The 21,341-nt window shown below is 44.4% G+C and overlaps 1 protein-coding gene across 1 annotated transcript in view; it reads left to right on the top strand.

Moving 5' to 3' along the window:
* Window positions 1-5,753: 5,753 nt before the first annotated feature.
* The window catches only part of Mtap (methylthioadenosine phosphorylase), a 42,097-nt gene continuing 26,509 nt past the window's right edge, over window positions 5,754-21,341 (top strand). The window contains exons 1-3 of the mRNA XM_057785493.1: window positions 5,754-5,886; window positions 16,772-16,858; window positions 17,888-17,946. Of these exons, the coding sequence (XP_057641476.1) occupies window positions 5,854-5,886; window positions 16,772-16,858; window positions 17,888-17,946 (179 nt within the window). The 5' untranslated portion in view covers window positions 5,754-5,853. The remainder of the gene's footprint in view (window positions 5,887-16,771; window positions 16,859-17,887; window positions 17,947-21,341) is intronic.

The raw sequence follows: 21,341 nt of genomic DNA, 5'->3' as shown, positions 1-21,341 counted from the left end.
CTATACCCAGGAAAACTTTCAATTACCATAGGAAAAAACAAGATAGTCCATAATAAAACCAGACTTAACCAATAGCTAGCCACAAACCCAGCCCTACACAAAATACTAAAAAGAAAACTCCAACCCAAAGAAGTTGACTATATCAACAAAAACACAAACAATTGATGATCTCACAGCCACAAATCCCAAAGAAGGAAAAAACACATGAAATAACATCACCAACAACAAAAACTAAATTAATAGGAGATAGCAATCACTGGTCATTAATATCCCTTAATATAAATGGTCTCAACTCACCTATAGAAAGGCACAGACTAACAGATTGGATACGAAAACAGAATACATCCTTCTGTTGCATACAAGAAACACATCTCAACCTCAAAGACAGACATCACCTCAGAGTAAAGGGTTGGGAAAAAATTTCCAATCAAATGGACCTAAGAAACAAGCTGGTATAACTATCCTACTATCTAACAAAATAGACTTCAAACTAAAATCAATAAAAAGAGACAAAGAAGGACATTTCATATTAGACACAGGAGACTTCAACACTCCACTCTCACCACTGGACAGGTCAGTCACACAAAAAATTAACAGAGAAATAGGGAACTAACAGATGTTATGACTCAAACGGACTTACAGACAACTATAGAAGATTCCATCCAAACATAAAAGAATATACCTTCTTCTTAGCACCTCATGGAACTTCTCAAAAATTGACCACATATTTGGTAACAAAACAAACCTCAACAGATACAAAAAAAAAATGGAATAACCCCACGTATCTTATCAGATCACCATGGTTTAAAACTAGAAGTAAAGAGTAATACTAATTCCAGAAAGCCCCCAAACACATGGAAATTAAACAATACTCACCTGAATAAGCAATGGATCAAGGAAGAAATAAAGGGAGAAATTAAAGACTTTCTAAAATTTAATGAAAATGACTACACAACATACCCAAATTTATGGGACACAATGAAAGCAGTGTTAAGAAGAAAGTTTGTAGCATTAAATGCCTACATAAAAAAGCTGGAAAAAAATCCCATACTAGTGAATTAACAGAACATTTGAAACCTTTAGAACAAAAAGAAGGAAACTCACCCAAGAGATTCAATGCACTGCCCTTCAAAATTCCAACAAAATTCTTCACAAAATTTCAACCTTGAAAGAACGCTGCTCAGCTTCATATGGAAAAGCAAAAAACTCGGGATAGCCAAAACAATCCTGTACAATAAAAGAGGCATCACAATCCCTGACTTCAAACTCTACTACAGAGCTACAGTACTGAAAAGAGCCTGGTACTGGCATAAAAACAGACAGGAAGACCAATGGAACCAAATAGAAGACCTGGATATCAATCCACACATCTTCGAACACATGATTTTTGACAATGAAGCAAAAATTATCAAATAAAATAAAGAAAGCATATTTAACAAATGGTGCTGGCATAACTGGAAATCAACATGTAGAAGAATGAAAATAGATCCATATCTATCACCATGCACAAAACTCAAGTCCAGATGGATCAAAGACCTCAATGTAAAGCCAGCCACATAGAAGAGAAAGTGGGAAGTACACTTCACCGCATTGGTACAGGAGACAACTTCTAAATATAACCCCAGTAGGAAAGACACTGAGAGAAACAATTAATAAATGGGACCTCCTGAAATTGAAAAGCTTCTGTAAAGCAAAGGACATGGTCAACAAGACAAAACGACAGCCTACAGAATGGGAAAAGATCTTCACCAACCCCACATCAGAAAGAGGTCTGATCTCCAAAATATACAAAGAACTCAAGAAAATGGTCATCAAAAGAACAAATAATCCAATAAAAATGGGGTACAGACCTAAACAGAGGAATCTAAAATGGCTGAAAGACACTTAGGAAATGTTCAACATCCTTAGTCATCAGAGAAATGCAAATCAAAACAACTCTGAGATTCCATCTTAACACCTGTAAGAATGGCCCAGATCAAAAACACTAGTGACAACTTATGCTGGAGAGGCTGTGGGGAAAAGAGAACACTTTTGCATTGCTGGTGGGAGTGCAAGCTGGTACAGCCCCTTTGGATGTCAGTGTGGCAATTTCTCAGAAAATTAGGAAATAACCTTCCTCAAGACCTAGCAATACCACCTTTGGGTATATATTCAAAGGATGTTCAACCATGCCACAAGGACATATACTCAACTATGTTCATAGCAGCATTGTTTGTATAGTCAGAACCTGGAAACAACCTAAATGTCCCTCAACCAAAGAATGGATAAAGAAAATGTACATTTACACAATGGAGTACTACACTGCAGGAAAAAAAGACAACATCTTGAAATTTGCAAATGATGGAGCTAGAAAACATTATTTTGAGTGAGGTAACCCAGACCCAGAAAGACAATTTCATATGTACTCACTCATAGTGGTTTTTAAACAAAAACAACAACAAAAAAAAGAAAAAAAAACAACCTACAAATCACAATCCCAGAGAACTTAGACAACAATGAGGACTCTGAGAGACATACATAGGAAGTAGAAAAAGCCAAGATCTCCTGAGCAAATTAGAAGCATGGGGACCTTAGGAGAGGGTTTGAGGAGAGGGAAAAAGTAGGGAGGGGAGCAGAGGAAAATGTAGAGCTCAATACTAATCAATTGAAAATCTTCTTATAATCAATTGAACTTTTCAACTAAAAAGAAAAAAATGAAATGATGAAATTTTCAGGTAAACGGGTGGAGGTGGGAAAACATTATTCTAGGTGATAAGACACAGATCCAGAAAGACAAACATCACATATTCTCGCTCATGTGTGGATCTTATCACAGAATCTTTAGATTTGTATGTTGCATTTGGAGTGTATGTAGAATCCAGGAAACTAGAACGAGATCATTGGTGGGGAGGGTAAAGAAAGATCTTAAGGGAGTGGGCAAAGTAGAGCATAGGTGATGTAACTGGGAAAAGAGGAATACTGGGGAGGGATATCTACGTGGAGGGATGAGAGGGTAGGGCAAAGAAGGGGGCAGACAAGGGCTAATTAACACTGAGAATGTTTGAGAAAGTCATGTGTAAGCCTAAACATACATACATACATATATATATATGTTCATATATATAAGTTTATATATATATATGTTCATATAAAGAGTTTAATTAGTTACCTACGTAAGGGGTTTAGCTCATCCAAGAACCATGGGTTGCCAAATAAAACTCTCGAAGCCAGCTATAGGATACCTCCCCTTGAGTTGTTTCTCAGAGATGTCGCAGTGACTATATAATATAAACTATGGTCATTGCTTTGGATTGCTCACCAGAACTTGATCCTACGACCTTATTGCTGAAGACTCCACATGAAGGACATGGAGAAATCAAGCTGTTGGTGATCAGGAAACCTGCCCCCTGCCAGCTCGCTTTCATAGGACCAGGAGGTCGTCATCAACAGTCTCTGCTGTGAACCCTGTGAAATGTAAGAATGACTGATGACAAAACATGCCCATGAGTGCAATGGTGGCGCAGTGTTATGGTGGTAACCAACTACTTTCTGGTAGAATGCAAAGCCCACTCCACAGGAGGAAATACATTCATGAATCTGTAAGAACCCATGTTTGGGAAGCTTATAGGCCCCAGGGGAGAACCAATTACTTTCTGCTACCTGAACATAGATTCAAACTGTCCTCCAGTGCCCCTCTAAGACCTGGTAGGGAGTCTTTGTGCGGTGAGTGTTGATGAACATGGAAACTTGCAATTTGGTCAAAGCACAGAGGACAAGTGTCAGGGGAGTACTTAGTTACTAATGGGACGCCTATATTAAATCCTCTCCCCAAGGCCCAGGGTCTATCACAGAAGAGGGAAAGGAAGGGGGCTGGAGAGATGGCTCAGTGGTTAAGAGCACTGCCTGTTCTTCCAAAGGTCCTGAGTTCAATTCCCAGCAACCACATGGTGACTTACAACCATCTGTAATGGGGTCTGGTGCCCTCTGCTGGTATGCAGACAGAATACTGAGAATACTGTATACATAATAAATAAATCTTTAAAAAAAAAAGAGAGAGAGAGAGAGGGAAAGGAAGGATTAGAACAGTCAGAGGTCAGGAAGGACCAAAGCAAAGCAATGTCTCCTGGACAATGACAGGAACACTGCAGTCATGAGCTCACAGCAGCTGCGGCTGGCTGCATAAGGCCTGCATTATGTGATCAAGCCAGTCCACATCGAGCATGGAGCAGGGAGGGTGTTACGATCCCCCACTGACACCTGAGGATCTAGGGATAGCTAATAGCGTCTGGGGGAGACAGTCAGTTTTCTTTAAGGATATGGTTCCTGGCAGGTTGAATACACTCCAGTGGGCGGCCTCACGCCCAAGATTATATGGGCAGCACAAACTGGAGGTGATAACTAACAAATAAAAGAGATAGCATGAAGTTGTGGGGTAGGGAGGCGGAAGCAGGCCTGGGAGGAGCTGGGGAGAAGTGAACATGATCAAAACACACTGTAGGGAATTATCAAAGAATTAATAAAAATAATTTAAAGATATTCGGATTTTTAAGTATGTTCATTTATCACTACTGGGAACAAACCAGAGCTGTCCCAAACTAGACTGATGGTAATCCCACGATTTTCCTAGCATAGAGATTCATTTGTAAGGGGAACAGAATTTCCTCAGTCAATGGTTCTCGGTCACTATCTGGTTATATGGAGATTTTAGCGAGGACACAGCCCCTGGGTACTACATGAGTGATTTCATCCATGTCACACATGGAGGCGTAGAGTCTTTCCAGAGTTTTACCAGTTAGAGAGCTCTATTTCATACTTTGTAGTGACTTTGTCATTTACCTCAACTTTGAGACAAATATTCTCTCTCTCGGCCTGATTTGAATACGTGTATTAACCACCATCACTATCTTGGATTCCTCTTAATGTTTCCACCTGGCCATACCTCTAAAGTCATTGTAACGTTATGTCATTTGATTTAGTAGTTTGGTTTATCCTGCATGTGTTGTTTTTTCGGGCTCCAAACATTTTTTTAATCCTAAGAATAAAAGTTCCTGTCCACAGAGAACAGAACTGGAACAAGATGCAAGAGTCTACCGACTTCTTGAACTCTCCAATGCTAGCAGCCCTCTCAGGGCCTCCAGATACCCCTGTGCTCCCTCCCCCTCCTTCATGCAGTCAGGTCTCCAAATATAGCTCAGGGTGGCCTTGAGCTTACTCTATAGCCAAGCCAGACCTTGAATTTGCCACACTGCTGCTCCAACCTCACGAGTGACTGGGATTACAAATCTGCACCACTAGGCGCTGTAGGAAGTATTAAGAATGCGTCTTGCCTGGTGTTGGGGCAGAGTCCTGTCTCCTTAAAGGCCTCCCGCCAAACTGAAGATGAATAAACCAGTTTGTAAATCAGAGCGCAGGGGGCGGGAATCTCAGCTAGCACCCTTCAGCCTCTCTTTGCCCACCCAAAAGCGCGACAGGAATGCGGCAGGGCCTGGTTTTACAGCCCAGGTCACCGAGGCAGTCAATTCAGTGCAGAGCTGAAGTAATGCGCCACCTCACGGAGTTCTTATGAAAGAGTTAAAAGACAAAGTGCCACGCACGTCCTAAGTGGCTTCATTTCTACCTTGATCAAGGACCCGCCATCACGCGGCAAGATAAGAGAAGCGCCGAGAACCCGAAAAGTCTGCAAAAGGGTCGGGAGGCGGGAACCTGGTTTGAGGAGGAGGGTACCAGGAGAGCAGCCAATCCCACGCTCTCCGGGAGGAAGAGGAGGAGCCAGGGCCCCAGGGCCCCCACACTGCTCACTCCCGCGCGGCGCCGGCCCCGCAGTCTTCTCCTGGTTCAGCGTTCCCGCTCTTAGACGACTCCCCTGGTGCAGACATGGCCTCGGGCGCCGCCTGCGCGCCGGTGAAGGTGAGATCACCCTACGAGCTGCAGATGGGCCCTCCCTGCCGGGTTCCCTCTCGCCCCTCCGCAGCGGCCGCGCCTCCCGGCTGTGTCCCCCAACCCGAACACCCCTAACCCCCGCACGGCGGCGGAGAGGCGCAGGGGCACGGCATTCGCCCCCAGCGCACTCCAGTGTCCCCCAGCCTTTAGACTTATGGTGGTAGCCGGTGGTCTGGTGGGGGGCGATGGATGGGCTGCTCCCCGCTACCACCCTTCCTCAGTACCACTCCCCTCTGGAGATGCTCCAGGCGGGAGCTGACACGTGGCCCGGCTGCGGCTCTTGTCCCTCCTGCCTTGCGGGATTTGTGCTTCCGCTCTCTTGACTCGTCCCACGTGGGAGAGCTGTACACTTGCTCTTTTGCACGCGTCTGGTTCCCCCACCCCCCACTCCAAACTTAGATTTCTCTTCGCTTTTTTTCACTCCGGTAGCGCGAGCTGTGGGTGCTCCAAGACTTTTCTAAATACTGAAAAGGAGTGCAGACCTCGTGTTAGGGCCGCTCCCCGCCCGGAGGCCTCTGTCTTTAAAACTGCTTTGCCACCACGCGAGTTCAGAGCTATTTTCTGTAGCCTCGGGCCCCCAGAAAGCTTTACACAAGGGATTCTTGTATTCAGGGAACCGCTGGCCAGAAGAGAGTTCTGAGAGTTGCTGTGAGCCTCCCCTGGGTCTTTTAAATAAATCCCGATTGAAGAGTAGAGATTGGAAGTGGAACTGCAGCAGAGAACAGGAAAACTGGTGGGAAAGGCTGAGTCCTTCCTAGGCTGTTTATTATTAGCCAATAACTCAGCTAACTTGGTGAGTTTAGGAATTTCTGGCCGGTGGCACAGGAAGTGCACTGGTTTCTCCAGGCTTCTCTTGGATTCCCCGCAGCGGCTGTTGGAAGAAGCAAATCTCTGCAGTTAGGATGCAGCCAACCTGGGCTTCGTATACTGGGGCTTTGCAGGGCTTTGTGAACCACCCAGGAAGAGAGGAAGACATTGGGATGCTGCGCTCAGGCTTACTGGCCAACCTTTTTTTTTTTTTTCTTTTCTGACATTTTGAAAAAGATTGTGTACGTTTATAGAAAGCTTCCTGACTGCAGGAAATAAGCAGAAAGGGTCTTGTGCAAGGTACAGTCCACCACGTATTTATGAAGTGGGCATTTTACTAAGTGGAGGCTGGGAAGGCTGGAATTCTGTCTGTATTGGGCATAGTTGAATTATTAAGAGTGGAGATAATTATTTCCAAAGGTATCATAGGCTTTACCCCTTTCCCTGAACTCCATATTAGGAGGGGCCAGATGTAATCATTTGACCTTGTCTGAGGAAGGGGTTTCTTGGCACATGAATTCAAGAAACTTCACTGGGGTATATATCTTTTTTATTTTTATTTTTTTCATCTCTGACCCACAATATAAGTAAAGCCAAAATGGCTGGTGCTTCTCACTCACTGAGCCTAGTCAGGGTGATACTATCCATGCAAGGGCGAGCATATCTCAACAGAATGAATTTACTTTAATCTGGTTAGTATTCTGTCTGACACACAGTTTCCCTGTAAAATGGATGTGGTACACTTAAGAGCAGAGAGAGCTATGTAAATATTGAATGATATGTATTTTTTTTTAACTTGGCAAGCTTTTGAAATAAAACTTAAGAGATATAAATGGTGCTAGAAATGCCTGCTGATTGCTCTCCTTGAGACTGGAACAAGTGAGAATTCGTGATGCCCGCAGCATATTCTACAAATAGCTCAAGCAGCGTCTCGTCTAGAAAACATGAGGTGCCCTCATCCACAGCAAAATAACCTATTAAAAAAACATATGTTAAGGCCGGCGAGTGAGGTGCTTGCTACCAGGTGTGTGAGAATGAGTTTGGATCCTCGGCGCCCACATGGGGGCGAGGTGAGAAGGCTGGTTGCTGAGGCAAATGTCTATGGTCCTGGCACTAGAGAGGCAGACGTGGGCAGACTCTTGGAACTTGCAGACTGGCTGGCCTAGCCAAATTGATGAGATCCCAATTCAGTGAGAATGCCTGCCTCCTTGAAAGACGGATTACTATTAACTGCGGAAGACACCATGTCAACCTCTGGCCTCTGTGTGTGCCCCTTCACACCAGACACATGCGCGAACATGAGCATAACACCCCATGCAAACGATTTTCTCTGCATATCATCTGGTAATAGTGTTCTTACAGATGTGGACCTGAGGCCCTTAAAGGTCAAGTGGCCGCAGGCACAGTGCCTGCACCTGCATCTACTGCAGGTCGAGCCAGGAACTGGGGGACTCTGCAGTCACTGGCCTGCCCCAGCAGGACTTTTATGACCCGCTGGATCCGCCTCCTGCTGCTGCCACCAAATGTAGTTTTTAACTAAATCTCTTTCATTCTATTTATCAGTAAGACTGAGGACTCAGAGGCTGGGATGAAAGCCTGCTGGCTCAGGGATGCTGAAGATCAAGCCCTTCCCTCTTTGCTGGTATCTCTGAAATAGTGTCCTTCAGCTCTTCTTCGAAGTCCCTCCCTACTACTTCCTGTGCATCTCTATCCATCTTCCGGACTCCCTCTGACTTTCTGTCAGCTGTTGCTGGCTCCACTTTTAACCCAAGGTTAATTTTATTTAATTAATGCAAAGGCAAACCCAGGGTTCACAGTGTGATTGACTATCCCACAACAAAACCTGGCCTAGATAACAACAGACCTAAAATCTGGCCTTCTCATCAAGTAGATGTGAGACAGTGCTCAGACTTGAAACATTGTCTCCGTTGCTTTACTGTGTGGGTGAAGAGGGCACTCTACCTTAGGAAACAGAGAGCGTGGGCTGGGTGTCTACACAGGCCACCTCTGCAAAAACTGCTGAGCCTTCTCCAAGTGCGGGTGTAGGAGGCACGTTTGTGCCTGGCTGGTGGCGGGCTGCCTGACTCACGGGGCCATTTCGTCTGTTACTAAGAAGCAACAGTTGGATTAGGTACGGCAGTAGGAGTGTTCACATTTGTGTTGAGGACCAAAAAAAACGGGAGCTGAAGAGATCCAGCCTCCCGTTCCAGTGCTGCCTCCCTCTGTCAGCAGTGTGGTCTCTTAGAGCTGATCACACCTACTTTAAGAGTTGCTAGGTTTAAATACAAGAGCATGTCGCACTCCCAGCCAGTTCTTGTATCATTATTGCCAGCCCTGGTACCTTCCTTTGTAAAATGGAAATACTACCCTCGGTTTAAGAGATTAGAGCGTGTAGACAGAAAGCCTCTGGTTTTGTATGGATGGTATAATGTTCGGTACCTCTGTGAAACCTAGCTGTCTACTGGCAGAATCCTACCCACAAATACTTGATTGAAAACCTGCCAAGCCCCGAGAAGACATCGTATTTGAGTGAAATAATGTTTCTAAGTGTGTCTTGTATTGTGGCTGGGAGATTGATAGGATGGAGCTAGTAAGAGTCAGGGAAGAGGGGCCAAAACAGCCTTTAGGGCGTGGTGTTTAAGCTCTGCCGCTACTCTGGTTGTTTAAGGAGATGGCATGGTTGGAGGCGATTAAGTCATGATCATAAAGCTTCCCGCATGGCAGTAGCATCATTGTGAAAGGCATCGGGCTTTTAGGGCCACATGGTTCTGCAATAGAAGAGACCATCTATGAGCTAAAGAGTAGTTTCTCCCAGGCACTGAATTGGTCTCCGGGTCTGTAGATGGTGAGAAGGAAGTTTCTGAGTCTGATTATTATAATAGCAACTTGAGCACATTGAAGACACACCTGTAGTTGAAATGGTGATCAGGAACCTGAGGTTGTAGTAGCTAGCCAGGACTTGGGAAGGTCTGGGGAGGAACTCAGAATGGTGGCCTCGAGATAGAACCCCTGCGCCTGTGATTATGAGAATTCTCTGGGTGTGGGCCTTCGGGATATAAACCATGATAAAGAATTTGGATTTACAATTGCCTTTAAACCCAACACCCCAAGGCAGAGGCCGGCACAGGCAGATCTCTGAGTTCCCGCCCAACCATGGCTGCATAGTAAGACCCTATTCCAAAATAAAAGAAGAATTCAGATTTGATCCTAAATGCTGTGGAAGCCACTTAAGGACTCTGAGGCGAGCGGCAGCATCTGGTTTATATTTTGAAGTGGTTGCCTGGCTGCTCTGTACAAAATGGCCTGTACTGGACAAGGGACTACATCTGGCCAGGAGCCATGGCCCTTGTGCTCCAGTCTCAGCTGGCAGCCATATAGGTAGTGAGGCTCTGCAGGCAGAATGAGGTACAATTTGGGGAGAATAGCAAGAGGGAGAGGGTGACTTCTGTATCTGACTTCCAACCCCAAAGGTGCTGAGGAATCAAACAAAAGCAGGGAGGGTAATTTCAAGATTCCTCCCACTGACCTTTCTGATCAGGGTTAAAGCAAGGACTATGAGGGGCCTCTTTACCCTGGTGACAGGGTAGCTGCTGGGGCATCCAAATTCGGAGGGGGGGAGGTAGAAAATAATGGAGATGTCTTAATGGTTCCTGCATGTGTGCGTACCATGTGAAGCCGCCCTAGACAATAGCTGCCATTGTATAGGAAGACTTCAGGGGAACATTGTCCAGCTTCAGCCCTGCGCTGGTGGAGTGCTTGACTGTACGGAAGGCAAAGCAGATCTTTGGCATCCAGAGACTGTGGGGGGAGGGGGGCTGGAGAGCTGCTTTGGTGATCTGTAATGCCTCTGGCTAGCTTCCACTCCAGGAGATTAGGAAATAATGTTAATCGCATTAGAGGGGTGGAGAGAGAATATGGCCCCCTCTGGAGATCACTAGTGGGCTTCAGACAGTGACACCAAGTCAAGTGTCCTAGGTTGGAAGATGGCCATTAAACCTCTCCTTTGAGCTGTCCCCAGCATGGGTGGCACAGTTCTTCTGTCAGATTGTCCTAACCTCTGCAGCACACAGAATACATCCTCACTCCCTCCCCACAAAGTACCAACGCTGCCTCCTCGCCGTCACTGTGGCAACCATTGCGTGCTCTTCAGATGCCCCCAGGAAAGCTAGTTCATATTTGGTTAAAGCCTCCTGGGCCACTGTCTGAGAGTCTGCCTGATGTACCTGCCTGCAAAGAAAAGCAGGGAAATAGGGAACCTGATTTTCCTTGAGGAAGTTCTGGTATGCTTTGCTGGTCTTCGTAGAGTAGGGAGCAGGAATTGTTAGGATGCGGTACTGCATTTGACTTCCGTGCTGGTTCCATAAGGTAAATAAAAACCTGACCCACATCGGAAGAGCTGAGAAAGCAGACTAGTAAGTATTTGAATGTGATGGTCCCTAGATCCTTAGCTGTGGTTTTAACTATATTCTAATCTGTACCTCAGTAGTTTTCTCTTTTTGTTCCCCCTTTTCTTTTTCTTTCTTTTTTGTTTTTGGTTTTGTTTTGTTTTGAGACAAGGTTCTCTGTAGCTTTGGAGCCTGTCCTTGAACTAGCTCTTGTAGACCAGGCTGGTCTCAAACTCACAGAGATCCGCCTCCTGAGTGCTGGGATCAAAGGTGTGTGCCACCACCGTGCGGCAACCTCAGTGGTTTTCAAAGCCATGCAGTGTATCTGCTTCATCTGACACCTTGTCAGAAATGCAGAGTCCTGGGCCTTGGTCCAGTCCTGCTGAACTGTAAATTTGTGGCCCAGCAATCTGGTGCTAACTAGCCCAGGAGATTAGACGTTCCCTGGCTGACAGCACTGACGTCAGGGAACTGGAAAGTATGGAGGTGGTTCCTTCTCATTGTGTTCCTTCTCTGTGGCTGCAAGGAGAATTAGTTCGAGCTGAGTGCCTTCAAATGACAATGAATTGTTCTCATAGTTCCAGGGGCCACAAGTCCATAATGAGTCTTAGATCAAGAAGTCCGTAGGGCTGGCTCCTCTTGCAGGATCTCAGGTAGGAAGAACTCATTGGCTCTGTAGCTTCTAGAGACTCATACTTGTCTACTAGACCTATAGTCACAATCTCCTCATCACATGACCTCCCTCTTGACTTCCTGTTACTGGAACCCTCTGCCATCCATTTAGGACCCATCCTGATAGTCCAGGGTAGGTAGTCTCCCCTCTCATCTTGGTTTATTTACATGGAATAATGTTTATAAGTTCTAAGGGCTGGGGTGTAAGTAAGGGGGGGGCTCTTAGAGTTTGGATCCTAAACATCCCTCTTGAAGCCTCATGATAAAGGTTACAGCCAGTTATGGAGATGGAGCGCATAGGAGGTCAGCCTTGTTCTGGAAGTTAAGTCACGGAAGGCATGCTGCCACGGCGGGCATTGGAACTACAGACCTTCCCATTTTGCTTCCTTGCTGCCGTGGTTTGAGCAGTTTGACTCTGTCCCCTGCACTTAAATACTCCACCTCACCACGGGCTCAGCTGTGGGGCCAGCTGACCACAGACTAAAACTTAGAGCCAAAGTAAACTTCTCCTCAAGGTTGGGTTTTCTCACATGTTTGTCTCCCACTGACAGAAAGCCGGCCAAGCAGCGGAGGGGTCATTTTAAAGCCGGCCGTCCTCAGCTCGCTCACATTTTAGAAGCTTGTGTTCTAAGCAGAACCACACACTAGAAACAACCCACAAGCTTTGAATACAGTGTGTGGCTTGCCTATTGGTCAGATCCCCTGCAGTTTGGAACCCGACTTTGGACATTTGGGGCTACTGATAACCATCAGCTGAGTAGCGAGGAACTTAGGCCATGTCCTGCCCTGGTTCCGCAAGCAAAGGAGAGTTGGGGTGAGAAGAGTGAGTTTTGAGGAAAAGGCTCCTCAGAAACTAATAGTTGATTTCAGGGGGAAATGTATGTTGTCAGGGTGTCTAGAGCCTTGTGACTTTAAAGCCAAGGCTGTTCTGATCGTCCAGGCCATCCTTGGTTCTCTGACTCTAATACCAGGATTAGGCTCCTAGGATGGCCTCAACGGAGCTCGGCAGGCAGAAAAGCCTGACCAACAGACACTATCTCAGTACCAAGTCCTGGGGGCTACTTGTCGTACGTAGATAATGTGCCAAGAGTGTTGGGTTTTTTCTGTAGTAACCCTCCTTGGATTTTGGATGGCCACATTTTTCACTTATTTTGACATAAAAAAAATCCTTAAAGAAAATATGAGGTATTTGAGGTAAGCTGAGCTGTATCCTAGGAACATGGGTTCACGTTGCCCCAAAGAAAATGTATAAATGGTTTTGTGAAGTTTATTTCACAATATAAAATAAAATGAAGACATAAATCAAGGCATTTTTGGAATACTTTGGTGGGAGCTCAGATTCGACTGCTTACAGCAGAGCAGGAAGTCTCTCAGATTCTCTCTGACATTTTTAGCTTCAAACTGGTAGAACATAGTGGTCTGCTGAATGAATAGATTCCAGAAGGCCCTTCCTGCTGGTAGCTAGGGTAGCGGGTAAGACACAGGTGAGCAAGAGAACCAAAGGTGTGGGCTGAAATTTAACTCCGGATCTGCAACATTCCAGCTCTTTACAGCTGTGCCGTGTTTTGATTGCATTCTGACGATAAAGTTGGTTTTGAGTCAGAGGGCAGAGCTAGCCACTAGCTGGCCAAAATCAACCGTAGAGGTTCTGGAGGACTGAAGAAGTAATAAGGCAGGACTTAGAGGGAGCTGGGCCCTTTCTGAGGAGGGCACAGAAGAGGTAGGAGGTCACTGGTAGCTTCTTCATAGCTTCTTTGATCATTCAGGTTCTTACCCCAGTACGTGACTCCCGATTTTTTATTGGTAAAGAATAATTAGATAAACACTTTACTGTCAGCATTGTAGAGTCTTTAACTAGGAATGGCCTCTTTTTCTGAGCACTCTAGTTCCCAGGCTTCTCGTGGTCTTCCTTCTGGGTGTAACTGTGACGGTTCTTGTAAGTACACCAGTGTTTTTTGTTGGTTTGATTTGTTTTGTTTGATTTCGATTTCCCCTCTCTCCAAATACAGTCACCGAAGCACCGAGCATCACAACATCCACATATAAATTTGGACTGGAGCACAATTTGACCCAGAGGTAGAGCTACCCATGCCGTGATCGCTTTGGTTCGTTTTGCAGGTTTTGTACAGACCTTCCAGGCTGAGACATTTGACCTCTTTGTCCCCATGAATCTGAACTTCCTGGGTTCTATGGGGTTTGGCGCAGTGGTGAAGGCTTCAGTCAGCAACACCTGCCATATTTGTTGGTGGTAACCAGAGCTGCGGGACTGAAATCCCAGATGAGGGATTGTACCAGTGCTTCTCAACCTGTGGGTCATGACCCCTGGGGTTGCATATCCGATATTTATATTACGATTCAGAGTAGTAGCAAAACTACAGTTATGAAGTAGCAAGGAAGTGATCATATGGTTGAGGGCCACCACAGCATTAGGAAGGTTGAGAATCACTGCCTTAGATGCTCAGCTGGCTATCCAGAGGCTCTGTGTGGTGTGTTTTGTAGTGCGTTCTGTCACCTTGGGCCAAAGCTTGACTTGACCAAAGAAACCCGTTAGAGACAGTGGCTCTTTCTGTAGACTGAGCTCCTGGAAAAACCCAGAAGATATTGGGAGTTAGCACACAGTGCTTACATTGGAAAACCATGGTGCTTCTCTTCCATCAGTTGTAAAGTGGGGCTGATACCATGGGGCCTGTCTGAGAGAGTGGCTGTGAAAACCAGAGACCCGTGAAACACTGCACTAGCCTGAGTTGTACTTTGCCTGTACGGCCAGCAGGTGGTGACATTGGCCACATATTGAACCTCAAGGTTCTCATCACAGTTGTATTCAATTGCCACTCTGGTTCCCTGTGGGGTGTAGGTTTCCATTAACAGTGTGAGCCAGCTGAATGACTGGGCTTGTCTGTAGACTGCTGTAGCTTCTTGGTCATTTGCTTTTGTTCTGATACTGTTACTCCTTGCTGAGGGCTGAGCTGCCAGCTACCTAGCGCAGGGACATCATGCAGCTGGGTGGGTTTGGACTGCAGTTCAGGCTGCTTACTAAAGGCGGATGAGTGTCAGGAGGCAGCCTGTTCCGGTTGCTGCTTTCCTGCCTTGCTAGCCTGGCTTCATGCTGAGTACGACTGCACAACAAAATGAGATCTGTTTTACCTTCAAGCCTGAAGGGTCAGTGTTGCCTCAGAATCTGAGATGCTGTGACCCAGAGAGCATCTTGAAAGGATGGAGCAAAGTGGTCCTAAATAAAAGGTCTGAAAGTTTTTATTTGTTTGATGGTTTTTGTTTCATGTCGTGTAGCTCAGGCTGGCCGCAAACTCCCTGTTCAGCTGAAGACAACCTTAAACTTTGGGTCCTCCTGCCTTCCAGCTCCCTTTGTGCATCAAGTAGCTAAATTCCTTAAGAGTTGGGTGATGTTCATTTCATATGCTGCTTTTTCTCTTGCCCACTGTGAGGACATGGGCTGGACAGTCTGCTGGCCCAGCTATGTAAAGATCAAGTAGACCACACCAGCAGAAGTGCTGGGGGTTTGTTGTAAAGCATGATTTGTGTGTGTGTGTGTGTGTGTGTTGAACTGAAGAATTTAAGTAACTTAAGTGTATTGAACAAATAAATGTTGATTTGAAATACCAATGTATCAGTTAATTTTTTACCTATAGTGTTTAGTTGATGTGAAATACAAAACCTGTTGTAATTTCAGTAATGTACCACAAGGTGGCACCAATGTCAACTGTCTTAGCTACCAGGAAGTGAAAGTCGTCCTGCTATTCTATAGCAAAATCTCACAAATTCTTTATTTTGGAACTTTCTTTTCTGGAGTTAGAAGTTTCTGTTTTACTTTGTAGAAATCTGACTCAGTGACAATATGTTTGCACCTTTAAATTTTATGAGGTGCTGGGGTTGTTTTCCATGAGGTTTCTCCTTAAGTCCCACATTATACCTAGCCACTGACCTGTTTAAATCCTAGTTCCTATAGGGGGTCCACACAGGAAAAACTTCCTAACGATAATGTTTTGGTATTTTAAATATTTATGTGTTTATTATGTATGTAGTATTGTGCCTGCACACCAGAAGAGGGCACCAGATCTCATTATAGATGGTTGTGGCTACCATGTGATTGCTGGGAATTGAACTCAGGAACTTTGGAACAACAGCCAGCTCTTAACCCTCTTAATTGCTCAACCATCTCTCCGGCCCTAGATCAACTCTTAATTAACTTTCTCTACTTTTTCCAAGAGCATGGGTTTCTAGATAATCAGGAAACTGAAATAAAATGCTTGACCTTAACATTTTTAACTGCTTTTGAATCGCTTGTTTTTATGCACATTTGAATTGTGCAGCGTGTGAGCTACTGTGTATGTGTACATTGCTATTTTTATGCACATCTGAATTGTGCGGTGTGTGAGCTACTGTCTGCTGTATATGTGTGCACGTGAACAGCGGTCTGACTTAGTAAGGGCATACACGAGCGAGGGCTTGTCATGTCTCTCATCTCTTGCCTGCAATCCCTCCCAGTTCTGCGACCGCGGTGGTACAGAAAGAAAACTTCTTGTTTTATATGGTGGTGTAGTCAGAAGGAACCATTACCAAATAAGCAGACCTAAGTTTTTGTATCACGCTTTCTTGACACCGTAGTAAATGTGGTAAAGAAACAACCTTGGTCAGAAAGCTCTTTCTCCAGCGACGTTTGGGCTCAATTTCTAACCTAAAAGCAACTTTATGGTGGGAGTAAATACGATGCAGTTGAGAATAGAGGCCTAAGTCTGGCTATTTCTCAATTCTAAAAGACCGTCAGGTTTTGTTGTTTTGCTTGAGGTTTTCTGTTTTGATTCTTTATTTCTCTTTAATAGAGGGCTTTTAAATGCTTACTGTTCGTCAGTCATTTTCAGAACCGCTTTCCTTTGGGGTTTGGTAGGAGTGGAAAAGAGCCTGTGAATATGGATAAATATATTTCCTTAAAATGAAGCAGATATGACAATTTACTTTCTTTTCTCCCTTAGATTGGAATAATTGGTGGAACAGGCTTGGATGATCCAGAAATTTTAGAAGGAAGGACTGAAAAATATGTGGATACTCCATTTGGCAAGGTCAGTGTCCAGCTGACCAAATGTTGGCTTTGGCATGGCTTATTACTGGCTTGATTTGTTTTGTTTTGTCTTTTTTTTAAGTCAAGAACAGTTGGTTTTGTGTGGAAAACCTAAAGACTGGCCCAGGCAGAGGGCCAGCGGTGCTGCCGCGGGGTTCACTTGCTGAGTTGACCAGAAGGGTGCCCAAGGCTGCTGTTTTGATGACACAGCTTTCACACATACCGGGCGGCATCTCGGGTTTGCATTGCTAGAAGTCAAGATGCTCATTTTAAATTCAAATATGTGTGTAATTTAGAGCCCTGGTCACAGCATGGTGGCTGGTAGCATAAGGACTCTTTATGAAGTGACATTTTCTGACCCAGATGAGTCCTGGGATCAGGGACACATGTTAGAATTGGGAAGACATGGATTCTAGGGAAGGCTGCTTATTTTTCGACCCGGGCCGGGTGAGTTATTTACATTCCTAACCCCACATTGCCTCTTCCAAACACTGGCTGGCATTTGTCCCTCTGAGAAGAACTTGCATCCCTGCCCAACCCTCCTTTTCAGCTAAGTTCTTAGCCTGACCTGGGGTTTTCCAAGTCCTTTCCCACCTCACCGTTAGCCTCGGGCTTCCTTAATAATGTTCACTCTGGGGTTTTCCCTGTGACTCCAACTCATCCCCGTGGCCATCTTGAAGCCTGGTTACCATAAGCAGGTGGTTCCATTACTCAGCTCTTGGTGCCCCACAGCCCTCTCCTCTCCTTTCTGCTTTTGACTCAACATTTCTGAAACCTTCCAAATGCCCCCTGACACGTGTCAGTTTGATTGGGCCCCCATCAGAGGGTCCCGGAACACTTGCGGAGTCCATGCTGGCAGAGAGCTCGGTCACTACTTCTGGGTGATAATGGTGATGAGTAAATCCTAAAGTCCTTCCCTAAACTGAATCTTCAAACACCAGATTTCCACCAGTTTGTTGTGGTTTAACGAACTGATTATAGATGGTTTAAAAATACTAAACTGTGGCTGTTTATTTTTTATTGCACGAAGCCATCCGACGCCTTAATTTTGGGGAAGATAAAGAACGTTGATTGTGTACTTCTTGCAAGGTAAAGTATTTTAAGTTTTGTTGTTGTTGTTGTTGTTGTTGTTTAATATTGCTACCGCAGGAGAATTTAAACTTAACGTCCAGAAATAGGTACTGATGTGGGTGTGAGATAGGTGTCCGTAGAGTCAGAATATAGCAGTCCCTTTATTTACTGAGATGGCTCTGAGCCAAGCTTGGATTATAAATATTTAGGAGATCAAGGATCTCTTTCCTCACTTGTGTGTGGAAAATGGATCTGTTGTCTGACACAGAAGCCCCAGTATTTTCTTTGTTAATTTTCTTTCTTCCAATTATCAAATAAATCAGATGTTTTGTTCATGACGAAGCCTTGTCCAGTAGCAGTTACGTTTTTCGGGGAGGAGGTCTCAGTCCCTGAACTAACCCAGAATACCTCTTGTGCTTATACCCTTGTTCCCTAAACAGGGTTAGTGGCGTCAGCTGCTGCACAGAAAGCAGCATAGTTAGAAAGTCCCCTGACCACAAACGGCCACCACTGCAGTTAATGCAACAGCAAACAGGTTCTCCTGCCAGCAAGGAGCTACCTAGTCACGGGAGGGACTTCTAAAATCCGTACATAGTCTAGTGTTCGGGAACAAGTCTCAGGCTGACCCAGACGAGATATGTGGATTATATAGGACATGAAAGGCGGACCTAACAAAGCTTTGTCTGCCACAGTCATGTGGAAAATAGGTTCTTGGGAGCCAGCAAAACTAAAATGTAGTTTTAAACAGTCCTTTTTACAAGTCTCCTACCTTGGCCTAAAGTCATTGCTAGAGAAATGCCTGGTAGTTTGGTTGGTTGGTGTTTGTTTTTTCAAGCTTGGGGAAAAAACAATTGTTTAAATTACACAGATGTTTAATTTCTTCTGTAAAACCTGCTGAGCGCTTTAGAGGCCAGTCCCAGGAAAATACATGCATCTCTGGATAGTAAGGGCTTCTGCTCTCTTAGAGGCTGTCTGTGAACTCAGGATGGAAAACCTTAGTGTCTGTGGGTCACAGTTTGCTATCAAGAGAAGACATCACAGATTCTTTTTAAACACAAACAGGATGATAGTGAGGTCGCACTTAACAGCCCTGAGGAGCAGGTAGATACTTCATTAGGTTTTACTAATGAGGGGGAAATCCGAGCTCTGAGTGGGTTGGATAACTTCAGGGGAGGTATCTAAGAGAGCTTTGAACCCAAACGGCCACACTCTAAAGCCCAAAGTTTTTATGTCAATGCTTGGAGATATTACCACAAAGTAAGGCTGTGTGACATAGCTGCCAGCGCATTTCTGTTTTATCAGAGGTCAGTAAATGAACTCTCGACCGAGGCAACTGTGCTAGAACATCACATGTCCTAGTTTTTCAGGGGGCCCAGATAGTTGTGCGCTTCTCTGTGAAATATTGCATATAAGAACATAAGAAAGCCATGTGACCAATGTGAATTTTAAAATTAATTTTAGAAATGAAACACTTTACAGCTGTTGACTGGAGTTCCTCCCCACAGGTGTGGATACGCAGGTTCATGCTTATGTGTTTCAAGTGCATAATTTTAACCAAATGCATGTTTTTCCAGCGGAGTGAACTCCTTACATGAAGGGTGCTACTGAGGAAGACACACAAGGACTTACTTCTTCCTTGGGGCAAATTATAGTTGTAGAGATGGGCACCCAATAGACATAGACAGTTACAGTAAACATGAGTGTGGTAGTTAGGTATGGCGTAAATGCAGTGATTAAGGTAGATGCTTTTTGACATTGGAGCTAAGATTGGAAAAAGTCAAGGGCTTGAAGGCCAGGGAGGAAGGCCTAAATAAACAGAAAATGGTTTCTTGCAGCTCTGGAAGCTAGATCTCTGAGATCAAGGATTTGGTTCCCTGGGAGTTGTGGGAGATCTCATAGCCCCTTTTGATGTGTTTAGAAATAATTCTTCATGGGGCTTGTCATAGGTGTGATGTGCATACCATCTTAATGAAGTGGCATTTAACCTGTAAACCCATTGAAAAAGTAATGCCTATTTGATTTGTAGCTATAAAAAAGATGTCAGGTTATTATGTTTGGAAAACTAATGCACTAACTTTAAGGAAATTGAAAGTTGAGATGAATAGTCTTCACAGAAGAAAGGCTTTATGTTATACTATGACTCTGAGTGCATCTTTAATTGAGAAACGTGTTTAAAACATTTTTGCATAAACATATAATCTAGAGAAAGAGTCTAAAGAACATTTGAGTAAAATAATGGTTCCCTTCTCTCCCCCTCCCCTTTTTTTGTTGGTCTTTTTGTTTTGTTGTTTTTCTAGACAGGGTTTCCCTGTGCATCTCTGGCTGGCCTTGAACTCAGAAATATCTACCTTCTACCTCTAAAGGCATAACTCCCTAGAACTAGGATTAAAGGTGTAGGCCACCAACACCTGTACTTGTTTCTGCATTGATCTTGTGTAGCCCAGGGTAGTCTTGTACTAACAGAGATCCATCTGCTGCTGTCTCCCAAATCCTGGGTTTAAAGGTATGTGCCACCACTGCTTGACCTCTAGTGGCTTAGCTTTGCCCTTCTGATCTTTAGGCAAGCTTTATTTATTAGAACATAAAAGAAAAACTATACAGTAAGTACAGTAACTGTATATACTATAGGTAGGCAATACATCTAATCCATTTGCACTTGACAAATTCAGAGAAAGTATTCAGTGTCTATCCTATCTTTGGTGAGTACAAAGTCTTGTACCTAATTTACTTTTTATCATAACTTGGTTTCTACATCTGGTAAACAAGGAAAATGATAACTATCTAGTCTTCAATTCCCTCGGAGATCCAAGAAAGAAATAATATTAGCCAAGTAAGCAGGAAGTGTGAGCAAGCAACTTCCAAAAAAATGTGAGTAATGACAAAAACAGCTGGCTGCCTGGACCCAAAGTTCCTCTGCAACATTGGGGCATCTGTCTTCAGCCTATCGGCCTAGAATTTCCAACAGACTTTTCTGTGAAACAGTATATTCTGAGGGGCTGTCTCACCTTGTCTTGACAATGCTTGGCAGTCACTTTCTTTTGTGTCCTACTTGTCCCATTAGGACAGCATAATGTCAGCAGTTAGGGCAAGGACATTTTCTTACCCAGTGACTTACTTTTGCCACAAAAGAAAGTAAACTCCAAATGGAGTTTCTTTGGTACCCATTATCTTCTCTGATAATGGTGCTGCCAGGAGCAGATGTCTCATTGTCATAAAAAAGAAGAACCTAGGTTATTAAAATACCTTAAATGCCTTATTCTGTAGATCTCTTAAGTGTTTGAAGATGACCTGTCTATCTAAAATATATCTTTGTTTGTCCTTGAAAACATACCTAAATTGTACTAGGTGACTAACTACAAACCTTTATTTCCTTATTATCTCGAACATTTGGTAATAATAATTTTCAAGGACTA

Source organism: Chionomys nivalis, chromosome 11 (genome assembly GCF_950005125.1).
Source record: "Chionomys nivalis chromosome 11, mChiNiv1.1, whole genome shotgun sequence".
NCBI classification, from domain to species: domain Eukaryota; kingdom Metazoa; phylum Chordata; class Mammalia; order Rodentia; family Cricetidae; genus Chionomys; species Chionomys nivalis.
The sequence above is the reverse complement of the archived record's forward strand: the minus strand, read 5'-3'. Positions and strand labels throughout refer to the sequence as shown.